Source organism: Perissodus microlepis, chromosome 7, assembly GCF_051167445.1.
Source record: "Perissodus microlepis isolate ML-2025 ecotype Zambia chromosome 7, ASM5116744v1, whole genome shotgun sequence".
NCBI lineage: Eukaryota > Metazoa > Chordata > Actinopteri > Cichliformes > Cichlidae > Perissodus > Perissodus microlepis.
Genome location: NC_140467.1, coordinates 23,516,272 through 23,532,207, shown reverse-complemented (window position 1 = coordinate 23,532,207; position 15,936 = coordinate 23,516,272). Strand labels below are relative to the sequence as shown.

At 41.3% G+C, this 15,936-nt stretch overlaps 1 protein-coding gene across 4 annotated transcripts in view; it reads right to left on the bottom strand.

The window, feature by feature from the left end:
* Nucleotides 1-30: 30 nt before the first annotated feature.
* LOC146383100 (suppressor of tumorigenicity 7 protein homolog) overlaps nt 31-15,936 on the bottom strand; it is a 55,452-nt gene continuing 39,546 nt past the window's right edge. For 3 of the 4 annotated variants that reach the window (XM_084934265.1, XM_084934263.1, XM_084934262.1), the window contains 14 exons: nt 14,878-14,960; nt 13,089-13,248; nt 11,167-11,221; nt 10,547-10,662; nt 10,346-10,421; nt 8,101-8,255; nt 7,852-7,949; nt 7,534-7,648; nt 6,791-6,863; nt 6,322-6,424; nt 5,357-5,507; nt 5,133-5,225; nt 3,936-4,078; nt 31-485 (listed from right to left, as the gene is read on the bottom strand). In XM_084934265.1, the coding sequence (XP_084790391.1) occupies nt 390-485; nt 3,936-4,078; nt 5,133-5,225; nt 5,357-5,507; nt 6,322-6,424; nt 6,791-6,863; nt 7,534-7,648; nt 7,852-7,949; nt 8,101-8,255; nt 10,346-10,421; nt 10,547-10,662; nt 11,167-11,221; nt 13,089-13,248; nt 14,878-14,955 (1,512 nt within the window). In that variant the 5' untranslated portion in view covers nt 14,956-14,960 and the 3' untranslated portion in view covers nt 31-389. The remainder of the gene's footprint in view (nt 486-3,935; nt 4,079-5,132; nt 5,226-5,356; nt 5,508-6,321; nt 6,425-6,790; nt 6,864-7,533; nt 7,649-7,851; nt 7,950-8,100; nt 8,256-10,345; nt 10,422-10,546; nt 10,663-11,166; nt 11,222-13,088; nt 13,249-14,877; nt 14,961-15,936) is intronic. The other variant, XM_084934264.1, reaches the window with a different exon arrangement.

Here is a 15,936-nt window from a genome sequence, read left to right as displayed (position 1 = left end):
GCCAGTAAAAACACTGCATTTTTGCAGCAATACACAAAAAGTCCTTTATTGTATTTTTTTTCCTTTTCACCTTTTTAATGATGGCAATTGATCACCTCTTTTTGTACAACAAAAGAACAGCTTTAAATGACTGATAACCCAAAGAAATGCAAACATATCAAATAAAGTCAAAACCAATTCTGGGTGTTGTTTAGCATTTTTGTTTCGCGCCTCTCCTCGGATTCCCATCTGCTCTCGGTTTGGTTTGAACTTGGCACAGAGGCGCGTCAGTCTAGTCCACTGCAGTGTTCTGGATTTCAGTTCAGCTGTTTCTGTCCAGATAGAGGTCTGCTCTTGGTGCTGGTCCTGGGTCTGATTCCTGGTCCGGTCGGCCCTTCTGTCGGTCGGGGTCAGATGCGGGTGAGCTGGTGCCAGAGGCTGGATGGCAGGATGCTTTCCACCTTCTCCATGATAAAGTTCAGAGGAGCAAACAGCGTGCTGAGGAACTACAAAGAGAGACAAATACAGTCACACAAACAGAACGTTAACAGGGCAGCCAGCATCTTTTCCCTGAAACACACCACGCTACAGCCACGCTGCATTCTGGCTGCAATGTGGCCACAGGAACTGACTGCATCCAATTCTACCAGATGGAACAAAACGGTATCGGAGACATGCAGCAGTATATCGAGCCACCACTTTAAGCACTTTTTTTGTCATCTAATAAAAGCAATTTTACATAGGTGCTGCATCCCTCACAGAGCTGTGGTGTGTAGATGGAGTCAGGTTCATACTGTCTGATAACATGTCTCCCTGACTGCTGTTTATAAATGGACAACTGATAGCAAGACTCCCTAATTTAATTTATGTTAATATTTGGTTTGCAGACAATGTGATAATTATCTGGATGGTTAATATAAACTTTGAACTGACATTAAAAAAAACATTTTAAAGAGTGCCTAAGCTGGCAGGATAGGGTGGTGGCTGTGTATATCACCTGTACATAAAAGATGAACACTGCTTCTCAATGTTGCAGTACCGTCTAACAGTCAGCAGGGGGCACTCCCTTAACTTGTGACATCAACAAACACTTTCCTGATGACTTCCTGGTTTCAACTGGGGGTTTCAGTACAAGCTGAGCAAAACATGGAGGTAATTTTGTAAAATATGGACCACATTTGATAAAGCAGGGAAAGGTCAGCAGCTGTCGATGACAGGTTAAACTTTGACAGATAAGAAAAAGGCTGCATAACCGTGTGTCTGAATCATCTGAAGGTTTGGGGGATTTTTCTTTATTTTCAGCTGTGAGAACAAATAAACTTTCCACTTCCACAGCATGAATCCTCCATCTGTGTACAGTGCAACTCAGGCCTCATTCTCAGGTTGGCAGTCTGACAACAACTAGCAAAGAGGAGGCGAGGGGTGATAGGGGCTCCACCTGAGCAGCTCACGGAAGTTCCTACTGCCTTAGATGTCAGATAAAGGTCACGAAGAGGTTTTTTCTTTTTTTTTTTGTGGGGGGGGGGGGCAGAAAGAGACTCCACCTGCATGTGTGAGCTGGGCAGCTGGTGGTTTGAGGATTGCTTCTCACATCAGATCTCACATCTCCATTTTAGCGTCAAAGAGCACTTCAAAGTAAATGTGTGTAGTAGTGTTTGAACAGTGTGGGCGGCAGGGAGAGACCTGTCCAAGACACCATGTTAGTATGAAGTTTTATTGGTCTAGGGAATCACTGGTGACTTGTGCTGCTTTTACATTCAGTCACAGTGGGAACCCGACTTATTTACCCAAGCAAGTTGATGTGCTGATCATTTCAGCTATTCAGATATTAAAATGAATCATTGAACAAATGTGGAATTTAAATATCGGTCTATGAGATCAAAAAGTAAACGTAGCCAGTAGCCATGTATTCTCCTTGGAAGCCACCTGTTAAGTTTTTCTGGAGTCAACTTTAGTCGGAAAACATTCCAAAAACTGTTAGAAAGGCCTCATCTGTCCATTGAAGGTTCCCCATAAAACATCAAGTCTGCAGTAACCACCAGCATCTGTGATTAGCATTACTGTGATCTGGTATGTCTTAGTGTTTGAACAGTATACGTTTTAAAATACTTTTTATTTATGATTTCAATAAATGATTTAAACTAACATAAGCAGGTATGTAATTATTCCTGTCTACATACTGGTTTCAGACTCACTGATAAATACATGCAACGTGTTCCTTGCAATGATCTACCTCTCAGCAGGTAGATGGTATCTGCTGATAGTGTCACATCAGGGTGGGGAGATGAGCTCACCCACATTCCAGGGGAGCAGCACAGAGCTGCAGGCTTAAAGGAGGAGGCAGAGGGTGGGCAGCGCCCTCCACTGGCTGCTCATATAAAAGATGGATGTCTGAAGGTTGCTCCAGAACAACAACAATTGAAAAAAAGTATATGGGGGAAGATGTTTGGCTACTATAGGTGTTTCTATCAGTTGGATCCTGTCGATATTTTCACATAAAAGAGACCGATGAGGTGAGCATGTGAATCAGATGAGGGGCAGAGTAAGTCTGATTCCAGGGTGCTAAGGCTGGCTACTAGGACACTGAACTTCACCTCCCTGGTGGAGTCTGGTGAGGTTGAGAGATACTGGCTCGATATACAGTAACAGGGCTCACCTCAATCCATGGGTGGAATGAGCTCTGTGTAAAAGCGAAGCTGACGATTCACCGGTCAATCGATGTCTCTGCCCTGACCTATGCTCACAAGCTCTGAATAATGACTGAAATAACAGAAATGAGTTTTCTCTTAAGGGTAGCTGTGTTTAGCTGTAGAGGTTGGGTGAGAAGTTGAGTCATTCAGGAGGGACTCCCTCCCCCTGGCCATTTCCTCCAGCTGGATGGATGGATGGATGGATGGATGGGGCAACTGTTGGCAGTGTGTTTGAAACTAGTTGCAAGACAACACTTGTGGAGGAGAGCTCAAAAGTGTGGGTAATTCTCCCACGTTTGTGATTAAAAATAGATCCAAGAGGACAGTACAATGCACATTGTTTTTAGGAGCATGTGCAAATAACACATATAATATGTGAGCATGGTGAAGTTATCACATGTATAGCTGTTGGTGGAGCTGAAGCATGTTTCCTCTGATGGACATGCAAGAGCTGACACCAGAAGCATGTTACAAACCACATGTGTTTAAAAGCCTGTAAGAGTCATTTGTCATGCTACCTTTTCCAGTGTGGTTTGAAGCGCTCTCTTTTCACTCACAGCTAAAACACAAACTGTCTGTGTGCACAGAAACTGTTTGTTTACTCCATGACCTTTACATCTTTCAGATTTCTACTCGGTTTTGCTGCAGGCTGACAGCCATTGCTGCCCCTTCCTGTCGCTGTGATACCTGTAGCACGCAAGGATGAGTCCAAACAGGAACCACAGGGTGTAGTCCACGACGTTTATTTTTATTATTTTGCACATCATATTAAGTTTCATATAATCTACTAATAAATTGTGCTATAATGTCCTAGCTTAAGCTACCCAGCACTACACACAGTCATGGGATTTATTTTCTCCTCTAGCCAGTACAGTCCTTACCCCATTGGTCCACGACACCCATTTAACCATTGAACTGTGTGACTTCAACAGATTCTTTTTGTTTCTGTCTGTGATAAAAGCCTGCATGTCTAACTCACTGTCAAAAGGAGTGCAGCCGCTGAGGGTAGCACAAGCAAAAAGGTCAGAAGTCATCCAGTATGTTATTTCACCCGGTAATTAATTTTTTTAATGAAAATAAAGCTATGGAGAAAAGGTCAAAGGTCACTGAGTTATTCTCTGAAGACTCTCCACAGAGAAGGACACAGTAATCTGGACATTATCTGTGAAATTCAAGTTTTCTCCTCATTTTTTCCCCTCTGTGTGTGTGTGTGTGTGTGTGTGTGTGTGTGTGTGTGTGTGTGTGTGTGTGTGTGTGTACACTCACAGCTTTAGCAAACACTCCCATAAGTTCAGGGAACTGGTGTGTGAGCAGAGCCAGCATGGCAGTGAAGGAGCAGAGACCAGCTGTGAAGAGGATGAAGAAGGGCAGCTCCTTCTTCGGGTAGACCGACACCTCGTGAAACACTGCTTCCACGCAGGACGGACACACAGAAACACAATATTAGTTCAGAGTACGACATTTACACCTCTTACTCCTCAACACAACCTTCACTGGGGGCTGATTTGTTTATTTTCAAAATCAACTGTAACACTCTCTTGTGGTAGACATCCACCAGCATCTTCGAGGATCGCGTCAGCTCTCAGCACTAGATGCTTCGTGACTAAGCTACCAAACGCTGCTTATTTTAAGTTTCAAAGGAGCTCATTAAGTGTCCTACGCTTCAACTTTATCCAAGGCGTGGCAGCCCTGACACTAAAAATGAAATGTAGCTATATCAAATGTGCACATGTGGTTAAGAACCCTTAAAAGGAGCAGACAGTATGGGCATGTACCAGTCAGACTTACAGTCCTCCCATCACATTACAATCGGTATCACAACTCTCCATGAAGTTCTCAACCAAATCATTTTTTCTAAAAGCAAAGGTCATCTTTCTGGCTTTTACTGGGTAACTATCAACAAGATGGCAAATTTGAGGGCAGGTATTCTAAAGAAAAACAACGAAGGCAACCTTTTCTGGTGAGGAAGTTTAACAAGGTCAAACATCTCACAAAGTCTAACACATAGCATGCTGTCATGTTTGGCACATTGATTCACAATTTAATTTCTTATTTATGTTCAATTTTAATTAGCTGAAATAAACATGCATGTCTTTTCAGAGACACACACAGACCACTGTGCTGCTTCTCGTGGCTGTAGGCCAGCTCAATCAATGAAGGGTTTGTGAGTGAAGACAGACAAGCTTCTGCGCAGACATCAAGACAACACTCACAATCAACCTCCCACACACACACACACACACACACTCTGTGAGCCAAATTCTCAAATTAAAGTGTAATTTAAAAAAACAAAACAGCTTTTTCAGCACAGATGTTTGACATGAAGAAGTTTACAACCTCCCAAAATTAATTAAAGGGATTTAAACACAGAAATTTACAACACGTTTCCTAAAAAAAATATATAATATAACATTTTTTGACTGCATTGCACAGTGTGCGCGTGCACGTCAGAGCGTCTCTTACTGGGTAGCAGCTCTCTGTCTGCCGTCTCTGTACAGATGGGGTAAGGATAGAACAGGTGACCCTTCTCCAGAGGATATGGGATCATTCTGAAAGCTACGAACACACAAAAACACAAACAATTAATAATTAACAACGAGCTCCAGAATCATTCGTGTTCAGAAATAATCACCACTAAAATTTTAATACTGTCAGTTTACAGTATTTGTGTGTTAGCATGTACTTACTGCCCTCCCAGGTGCAGTGCAGAAGGTTGAGTGCCCCCTCCACCCTTTTCCAGTGCTGTAGGTGGAAGAAGGCGTAGGCAATGGCCTCGCTGTCGCCTCTTTTCAGAATGTGTTCTGGAGGAAGAATCAGACTCTTCATCTCAAGCAGGTACTGATGGGAACAAGGAGCAGGAGGAGAGAGGAACAAAGGAAGACAAGGAGAGAGAACAAAGAAGACATCTGAATGAGAAAGAAAATGAATTAAAAGTATCTCAGCATATCCATGAATAAAGTTCAATACTCACATTCAGCCCACAACAAAGCATGACGCAGAATTACATTATTACAATTCAATGCACCAAGTGTGAACACCAAGCTGTTTGACTGGGGCCAGCATACTTTCTGCTCCAACATCATTCTGAGACGGGGGTTGCTACTAGCTTGTGTTTGCACGCCGTTTATAAATGTGCTGTGTGTTTACAGCACTGGATCCTCATTTATGACCTGGGATCACTTTACATGCACATTTATTTATTTTTTTCCCAGTTATTACATAACACAAGGAACAACGTTTTACATGGACTTGGTCCACCTCCTTTAAGTGAATGTATAAAAGAAAGCACTGGCAGTAGCAAAGGGATCACAGCACCCACCAGAAGTGCCTCATAGGTGAACTACATTTGGACAAACTGTCAGTAAAGGAAGTCAATCCTGGAAGAGAAGATATGCTCAACATATCCCACTTTAAGATTCATCCCACTAAGCTTAACTTCTCATGTATTGCTTGAATTTGGTTCTTGTGTGTTTTTATGTGAATGTTCTTTCATTTTTATGCTGCATGTTGTTTTATGTGACTTACACAGGGGCTACACATGTAAATGAGCAGTTCTGCTAAAAGCTGGCATATTTACATCTTTCTTATCGACATGTCTCTGTTAAACACAAACAGTCTGTGTGCAAGTGTGTGTGTGGTAATCTCAACTCACTTTGGGGACATGAGGATTGAACTCGACCGCTCTGTGGATGGCTTCTACTGCGTTCATCTCTGCTGTGCTCAGCCCTCTCCTGGATGCGGCCTCTGGAGAGAACCTGCACGTGCACGCAGACGGTCGTGATTCTACATCATGAGGTTACTTTGATCCATACCTCTCATGAATAGATATAGTAACAAGCAAGAACCAACATTTTACGAAGTGTTAAAAACAAACTAAATTTAAGCAGCTGCAGCATTTATTATACATGCCACACCCTGAACAATCAGAATAGGCAGAAAACTCACTTCTCACAGTAACAGCGCTCAAACCTTGGGGTGTCTCACTCTTTCTACATCATCGCTATTCTCTCATTGATACTGAGCACCTCCCTGGAGCCATTTTCAACCCTATCTTAAACTAAATAGCAGTACAGGAATGTCAGATCCCTGAAGAACTGTATGTGATGAAAAGCAATACTCACTTGTCCGATACCGCCCTGGCTTTGAGCAAGGCTGCTGTGTAGCATATTGTTGCAGATTTAGGTAAGCTAATATCTGTGGAGGAGACAAAAAGACAGACAGAGACAGAAAGGACAGGGTGGAGTTTAATGAATGTGGTAAAAGTTTGGAATTACAGGTAACAGTTCGAGGGGAGGGCTGTATTTAAGAATACTGCACATGCCCACAGGGGGTTGTGAATGAACTTAATGAGTTTGGGTTTCACGTGTGTTTTGTTATCATATCTCAGACTTTCTCTAAGTGTGATTTGCTCTCTTTTTCCAGTTGTGTCATATAAATATCTATAGACAGGAGTAAAAAAGTAGTTTCAGAACATGCTGGGCATCCTCAGATAACCCCATGCATACTTCCTGTGTGCGTCTGTGCTCTAACGAAGGCAGAAAAATGATCTTATAAACAACACCTGGCCAAATGCCTGCAGATGGTGTAACACCTGCTTTACATAATACATCTTAACAGATGCAATTTTTACTTGCAAATAATAATTACATTTTCGCCTGTATGGATTCGGCCCTGCTGTATAAGATATGTGGTCAGAAATGGCCCCGCTCTGGCATTTTAGTTGTTAAAATAGCTCGGGCTGCTTGAGGAACAACAAACACTCGACAGGGAATGTGGCGTCTGTACTCGGCTACCTTCAAGTAACTAAATACAGCTTTGTTAGTACAGTTACTGAGCTGCTCACAGGTGGCTGAGTGTCGCTCACCGTCATACTTGGCCAGAACGGCCTGGACGTCGGCGTAGTTCTGGAGCTCTAGTAGCGACTCCAGCAGGTTTTCGTGGATGTTGAACATACTGAGGAGAGGGAACTCCTTCATTAACTGGAAAACACACAACTGTTGTTACATGTAATACCAGACAGGGGGAGACACATGCACAATCAGCAGACATGAGCTTTGGGTCATCACTGTATTACCTCAAAATACTCTGTGACTGTTTATAATGAACCCATTCAGAAATGAATGCACAACACTGTGTGTGTTTCGGTTTGTGTGGGTTTTCTTCTGGCAGGTTGTGTACTTACATCTCTCATCATTTTAACTGCTTCTCTTGTTCGGCCGAGCTTTCTGGAGCACATGGCCAGCCTCCTCTTTATATACACCAACACATTGGTGTCTCTTCCTGCAAAAACAGAACTTAGCTCAATCAGATCACGCTTACCGTCCTCTTTATTAAAATGCAACAGAGGCTGAGATGGACCAGGACTACCATTCATACTGTCGCTTGATTATTACTGGCTTAGGAAAAGTGTTAAAGCATGGATTACACTCACTGTGCTGGGCTTCATATTGTGTACCATGATGTTGGAGCTGTTGGCTGCGGCGGTAGCAGCCCTCTCCAGCTTTTAGCGCCTGTTTAAATAACCGCTCAGCCTCCATGATGGTGGTGGCCTCCTCCTCTGCCAGCAAGATGTACGCCGTTGCACAGCTGTAGATGGGGATGAGAAGTCAGGGAGTAATAACTAACCTTCTGCATAGCCTCTTATACACTCATTAATTCATTTACCGCCTCTCAGCGGGGTTCCTCGTTTGCCGACAAAGCGCAGCTTCTTTGAGACATAAAAATGCTCCTGAGCCTTGTGTGCTTGTCAGCAGCGTCTGACAGATCACTGATCAAAGAAGTTTTCCTCTGAGTCAACCTGCAGTCACGGCCTTGATACAAGCTGGGAGCAACATGTAGTGCTGACACAGTTCCTCTGCACTGTCTTGGTTGTCACAAATGCTCCTAAAAATAAACCTGAATTTCATGAAAAGAACTAAAGCTGCCTTCCTCTGAATGATGGAAGCACCCAGAAGGCCAGTCTGTGATGAGAAGCTTCAGATCCGCCCTTGACACCAACAAAACCTGCAGTTTACAGTTTTCCAATTTATTACAAACTGATGTGTGTGGACCTAAAAGCAACAGTAGTGTTTGGGACTTGGGGTCTGATTCATGTTTGTGAGCTACTTTTTTGGTAGAAGTTCATAGTATTCGTTTTGCAAAAGCATATTTGGTTGTACGGCATCTAGATGGGATTATGTAAATACTAAATATTAAAAGATACGATCAGCTCTTAGTTTTGATTTTCAGCTTCCTAACTGGAGTCAGCATAAAGCCATTATCAGTGATTACAAGTTAGAAAAATAAAAAATAAAAATGTATTTTTACCGACTTTTCATGGTTTGAGCTAGCAGGCCATTGTGTGCACACCAACACTATTGCTACTCATAATCCTTCTACTTCCTCCCTGCAACTTCATCCTCTTCCCCAAACTGAAATTCAAATTAAAGGGTCACAATTCTGGGCAGTGATCCAGAATCCAACACAGATGCTTGACTGAAAGTGGTCACAGTGAAACTTCCAGGGAGAGATGTATAAATAGCAGCCGCGCTGGAAGCATCACAGTGGTGCCCCAAGACACACTGCTGAAGAGAAGACTGGCCAAACTCAAATCAGATGTAGTACTTATGGTCTGGTCATTTGTTATTAGTTTTTATATAAAGGTTCCTTTGATTTCATCTGGTATGTGCACAACATATGTTTGGAACAACCATCAGAAAAGCACCAGTTAAATACAGCTGGTCAGATTGACCAAACTCAATTTGATGATAAGAGATTTAATTTGGAAAATTCTTTTGACTAAGTTTCTAGCTCTGACAAATATAGGTAAAATATCAAAAAGCCTTCTGAAGGAATGAAACTGAATTTGTCAAAGTCTTGTCATATGTTCCAAGGATGGCCTGATACATTTCCAACAGAGCAACAGAGCACTGCAGTGCTAAAGATACCCTTCCCCTGCTGCTTTGTTGTTAAATTTATGTAATGTCTCTAACTGGTTTCTTCTTTGTTGTGGTTGTATTTATTTAACACTGTCCACGGACATAAAATGAATTTCCAGAAGGATCATAAACTAAATAGAAAGAGAGCGGACCAACAGTCAAATCAGGGGAGATCTGACTGTTGAGCCAATCCTGTTGTTGCAGTTGTAAAGTCAAGGTTAATGAGAGATTCAGTTTCATGGTGCTGATTGTGGTAAAATGTAGGTTACTGCTTTCTTTGCTAGACCGTATCCTGTTTTCAGTGCTCTGTGTGGATGAGATTAACATACTTATCATTTCTGGAATCAATACTGAGTTGTTAAAAAAAAATGTAATGTTCTTAAACTGTGTGCATCCACAGTAGAAATATAACTTGTGGAGAAAAAAAAACCCTTTTTGAGCGACTTATTAGATTTTACGAGTAATTCTACACATTAGTTTTGTTTTAGTCTTTATTTTCCCTCTTCTGTCTTGTATGATTTAGTTTTATTTCTAGTGGTTTGCCTTTATCAGTCTATACTGTGTGCCAATCTTGTTTTGTTCTTTTTTAATGACTACTGATATACAGACCATGGCTCTCTCCAAATTCATTCAGACATGGATCTCAGAAAACTGCCTTAATATCTACCAAGATGGCTGCAGAGTAGCTAGACTCTCTTTAAGATTATTAGAATTTGCTTTTATTAACACCTTCAACCCATGACATAATTTTAAACTCACTCTTCAAGCTCCAGAGCTTCATGTGCTGCAGAGATGCGAGCCTGTGGGTTCCTTTCTCTCCACGCCTTCTGCATGACTGCCACCACACAGAGAAACATATTAACATATTAATATGTCAAAGGGGTCACATTACGCCCTCCGCACTTAAATCAAATCACATGGTTATAAACACAGCATATGTATGAATGTGTGTTTGCTTACTGGCATCAGCAGGCCGGAGGTGGTCTGAGTCACAGGTGAAGAAGGTTTGATGATCTTGTGCTGACAGGTTCATGTCATAATATGTCAGCGGCTCTCGACCTGTTACCCAAGTATACCTGGACACCAGCACAGACAGAACGACACGCTTTAATAATAAGCTACTGACTGGCACATTTTTGGCAAAACACAGAAAATGAATGACACGTCTCTGCTAAAGCTCAAACAGAAAACAATTCTGATTGACGGGTTTACGGCTGAAGAGAAAAACTGGATAATTACAACACGAGGAATCAAAAAGTGGGGGATGACTCAACAGAAGGAACACAGGCAAAGACATCAAAAAGATAACAAAAGAAGAATGGCACATAATAGAGACAGACAAATCAGTAGGGGGAAAGACATAAAAATAAAATCACACAAAGGCACAAGAGAGAAAATAATGACCAAAACAAATCTGATGACACTCAAGAGGCAGGAAAGTTGACACGAGAAAGACCTGAAAGACTGGAAAAGCAGACAAGAGAAGACACAGATGAGAAAGAACGATGGAAAAGTCAGAGGAAAACTGACTCCAAGTGAGCTGGACTTCAGATGCAGGTTGCTTTGCTGTTGTCACTCACCGATTATATTCGGCTCCGCGGAATAAATTCAGTGGATTTCTCCATACTTTACATTCTGCAGAAGGGAGACACAAAGAGCACAACAGTAGTGATGAGTGTCAAGGGCAAAGTTGGCACTGAGCTTACTCGGCACACTTCAAAGGGTTCGACTGCGCATTCTGCCATCTCTACCCTGCAGCTCCCTGACTGGCACGTGGATCTATGTGAGAGCATGGCTGACAGAGGAAAGGCCTTCTAACTCCTCAGTGACCAAACAGGCTCCTGCACGAACTTACACTGCTGGCAAGCCTGTGTTTGACAACACATCGATGTTGGTACAGGGCTTAACTATATGGGTTTTTATAATATGTATGCACCAATAAGATGTGTGGCTTACAGTGCGCTGATATCAAACATCAACATGACAAGTGCTGCTCAACCAACTAAAAGAGCTCTGCGTGAGCTGAGACGTCCCCTCACTGTGTCACTCAGGATTCAGTTTTGAGAAAATTATGAGAGCAAAAGTTTCAAATGTGCAGTAATCCCTGGAAGCCTAAAGCTCAGACTGCAGACTGACTGCTTCCGCCTACTTTTGGATCTTTATGATGTCAAGATATGAGAGGAGATATCACTAACATGGTCATCTCAAGCACAAACGCTTAAAAAGTAAAGAGAAAATGTCTTCTTTCACATAGTGGATGACCTGCACCAAGGCCCAGCAGAAGATAAATACAGATTATTTTGAATTTTGAGTTATGCAAAGCTCCTCTTGTAGAGTTTAAGAATAAAAAGATTAAGCTGGAAATCAGAATAAGGAGCTCACTTAAATTATTTGATTGCCTTTTTTAAAGAAGATGCATAAAATATCCATGAAAACCCAACACACATCGCAAAACTCATATTCTATTACTAACGACTTAAACAGAGAAAATTATTTCTTGTGTGTTTATTCACTGATTTTTGTACTAACTGAATAACAAACTGTCCTGCCTAAACAAACAAACAAACATACAAAAGCCTCTCACTGACAATAAAACAGAATTTCAAAGTCAAATTAGAAATAAATCAATACTACACGCACAAAATTCACGCTTTACCACATTCAATTCCAGAACCATGACTAATCAATCACGGGTCTTCACTGAAAACCGTCTGTGACAAAGACAAATATTAAGCTGCGACATCCATCTCTGAATTGAGCTGAGAGATTTTCACAGAGCAGATTATTAGCCAGCAAACGGAGGATTAGTACACTTGAGCACACATAATCCTATTTCACTCAAAGTTGTTTGGCTGAAAACAAAAGCGGCTGCATCACGTCTCCACAAAGAGTTCAACGACCGAACGCTCGAAAACACGCCGTTAAACTGACTGGGTGAGCTCATTTAACCAAACTGTCACTGCAACTCGTATTTGGTTCTGATTCTTTAATAGACAGAGGCTGTCTGGACTAAAGCAGGCTGGGACTCATGCTGCATTATGTATATGCTTATGTAGCATAAACGTTTTCCCTTATCACTGGCAAAGGAACCAAGGGAATTATTCAGCAGAGACATTTTCCTCTTTTGAAATGAAAGACTTCACAGACGAGCAAATATACATTCAACAGATTAACCAAGATCAAAGCATCACTAATGGAGAAGTCAAGACGCTCACACAGCTCACTCTGGCTGTGGAAGATGCTTCTAGACAAGCTTTAATTTCTGGGACTGCCTTGTACTGCTTACAGTTCTAACAGTGCATTTATTTAAAGAATTGTATTTTTCCAGATCTTAATGCATCTACAAACAAATCCATTTTCTGCTGTTTTTCCAGGTTAGTGGAGCAGCAGTCTAAGCAGATGCATCCAGGCATCCCTCTCCTCCACCCCGCTCTTTCGGTGGGAGACCAAGTCACCTTTTTGCAATCTTTTCCTATAAGCAGATCACAAATGTAGCTCTTACCAGACACACTTTGCCGACTGGAGTCAGCCTCCCCATTACTGGCGTTTGAGTTACTGGGAGAGCTGCTGTCCACTCCTCCCAGCAGGGGGCGCAGGTGGCTCACAGACACCTGCTCTATGAAGGAGGTCCCATATTTTCTGAAATACCACCACTCGAAGATCTGAAAGAAAGAAAGACGGAAAGAAACTCATTCACTTAACTGCTCATTCAATGAAGATGATACATTCAAGTGTTCACATTTTTTGTGCGCATTCTTCTTAAATTAGCACCTCTTAAAATAATTCTCTCTTTAACCTGCTTAAAATGGGAGCAAATCTACTTTCAATGCCAGCCACACGATTTTTAATCAGAACAAAGTAAAGACAATTACTAGCTAGTAAAGCTGAGACCTCCAGCAGCTAGCTTAAATAGTCGCTATTCTCCATCTGTTTTAACACATCTTTATTACTGTAATCTGAGTGTGGGCTGATTAACACTGTATCAATGGGAGTCAAGCTTGTGCCACAGAGGCCCTGGGTATACTTCACCAATTACCACCTTCAGCCAGAGGAGAGGATCCAATCAGTGAAACCTGCTCTTTGATTGGATGGAATTTAGCAGACAAAACATGGCACTCAATTATAAAATAAATTAAAAAAAATAACATCGATTTGAAAATTTAAATTTAACTTGACTAGTGATTCTGTACACACAGTTGTGTTCCAGTGACCAACGACCAACTCAGTTTAGATCATTCAAAATAACTCAAACAAGTGCCTGAAGGCATTTCCATATGGTGAGATCTGCTTCTAGAAGGACTCCAGTATTAATATCTAAACGTGATTATTTTACGAGTTGTACAGACTGCCGACTGCTAAAGCTGATGTACTGTGGAGCCTCTGCTTGAAGGAGGAAATGACAAATTTTGATGGGGCTCCTACAGGAATCTTGGAAAACGAGCTAATTGGAACATCTCTCCCACTTACAGAGAAACGAACACTATTGCGTCGATGAAACCAACTGGCGTCCACATTTCTAAATAATTTCACAGAGCATGTGCAGAGCTCAACACCATTTCCAAGCAGCCTACGCACACTGGCCAATCGCCCGCAGGGGAAGAGAGAGTGAGTTAATTAAGAGAGGGGCTATTTTAAACTGCGCACCAACCACTGTTACACAGTTTGCCGTCTCTGTGAAGAACCTGAAAAAGAGATGAAATACTTGGAGCGTCTTTTGTTTAATGCACAGCAATAGAGAGTTCTATTCTTATCTTTTTCCACATCCCAAACAAAACAACCCAGCACGTGTTCTCGGTAATTTAAAAAGCACAAAAACATTCAGTGTGTTGCATTCTGATGCACCAGGCAGCAGAATAAACACTGATAGTGCAGGGAGATAATCTCATGGAGGACCAAATGAGGTTTGATATCCTTTCATTTCAGCTTTATATGACCTGTGAATGTGTGATTAAAGCCCTAACAAATTATATCCCAGGCTCATAAAATCACCAGGGGGCCACCTCTGAAAATTAATTTTCTCCTTTTAACATGAAAGAGAATGTCAAGTAAAAGCACACAGTGATTAAGTGAGATTCATCAAGGATGTGATTTTTGCTTAAAAAAATAGATCCATTTAACAGCAGGAGGTTTAAACACTATTTATATTTGATATTTGTATGCTTAGGTATAAACAGGGCAGCCAACTTAAACATTCACACTTTGCAAATAAAAATTACTGCTTTATTTATAATGAATTTAAACCAGTATCAGCTTCAACAATCAACAAATATAAAGAATGAAGCACATCTTACCAATATGAGTCCTGATATGAGGGAGGAAGTACCTGTCAGGGCCACGTAGAACTTGGGCGTCAGGGTGTTGAGAAACATGCTTACTACAAGGAAGACACAGAAAGAATAAAGACAGATTAAAAAAAGGCCTCCTCTACATCACAGGGGAGGTACTTTTGAAAATATATTTTTGAAATGTTGAATATTCATAAAAAATAGGTCATGTCTATAGAGAAGACGGTAAAGACAGACATCAAAAAGACTCAGACATTTATGGTTCCAGCACATGAAAAGTTATCCGCAAAAACACGTCATCCACATGCAGTGTTTGGCATTTCCCAGAGAACCCTGCTGCTCACACTTGAAATTACACAACACTGTGAAACCCAGGTAGAGTTTAACTTCAGGGAAACGGAAACAAAACTGAGCTCAACTGGCAGCCTTAACAGAAATACCATATTTGGAAGCATTTTGCAAAGCTTTGCCACGAAAATGTTACTTATAGCACAAAAATGGAACCCTGGATGATGTCTAAATAACTGTTAAAAAGGTTAATATAGTAGAAACAGAGATCGATTTTCTCAGTGTGGTCATAAACTCTGGCTATAGATTCTTAAAGCCTACATTTTAGTCACACTGACAGAGCTGATTATAGGTTGAGATTCTAGCAAGAGTGCACTGCTGGAAGCAGTCCAAGTGGATTTATTTCAAAGTGAATAGTTATAAATTTTTTACAGATTAAAAATGCTGTACAGTTTACAAAGCTAAGCCTTTACAAATCAAATGACATTCCTCCATTTACTATAAAGAAACTGTCAGGGGTGCATACAGAAGCCTTCATTTATCCAATATTTATTTTTAGTGCCTCTACTCTGAATCGCTACATTTAAAAGCAAAAAATAAATAAAATCAATCAGTGTTTGCTCTTATTCCACTATCACACAGAGCCCTTCACACAGCGATGGCCTGAAACAACCTGAAATATTTTACTAAAATTTGCAGTTGAAGCATCTGTGGATACTCCAATTACTGTGATTAAATATGGAAAAGGGGAATGGCTAGAACCGCATGCACCATAGT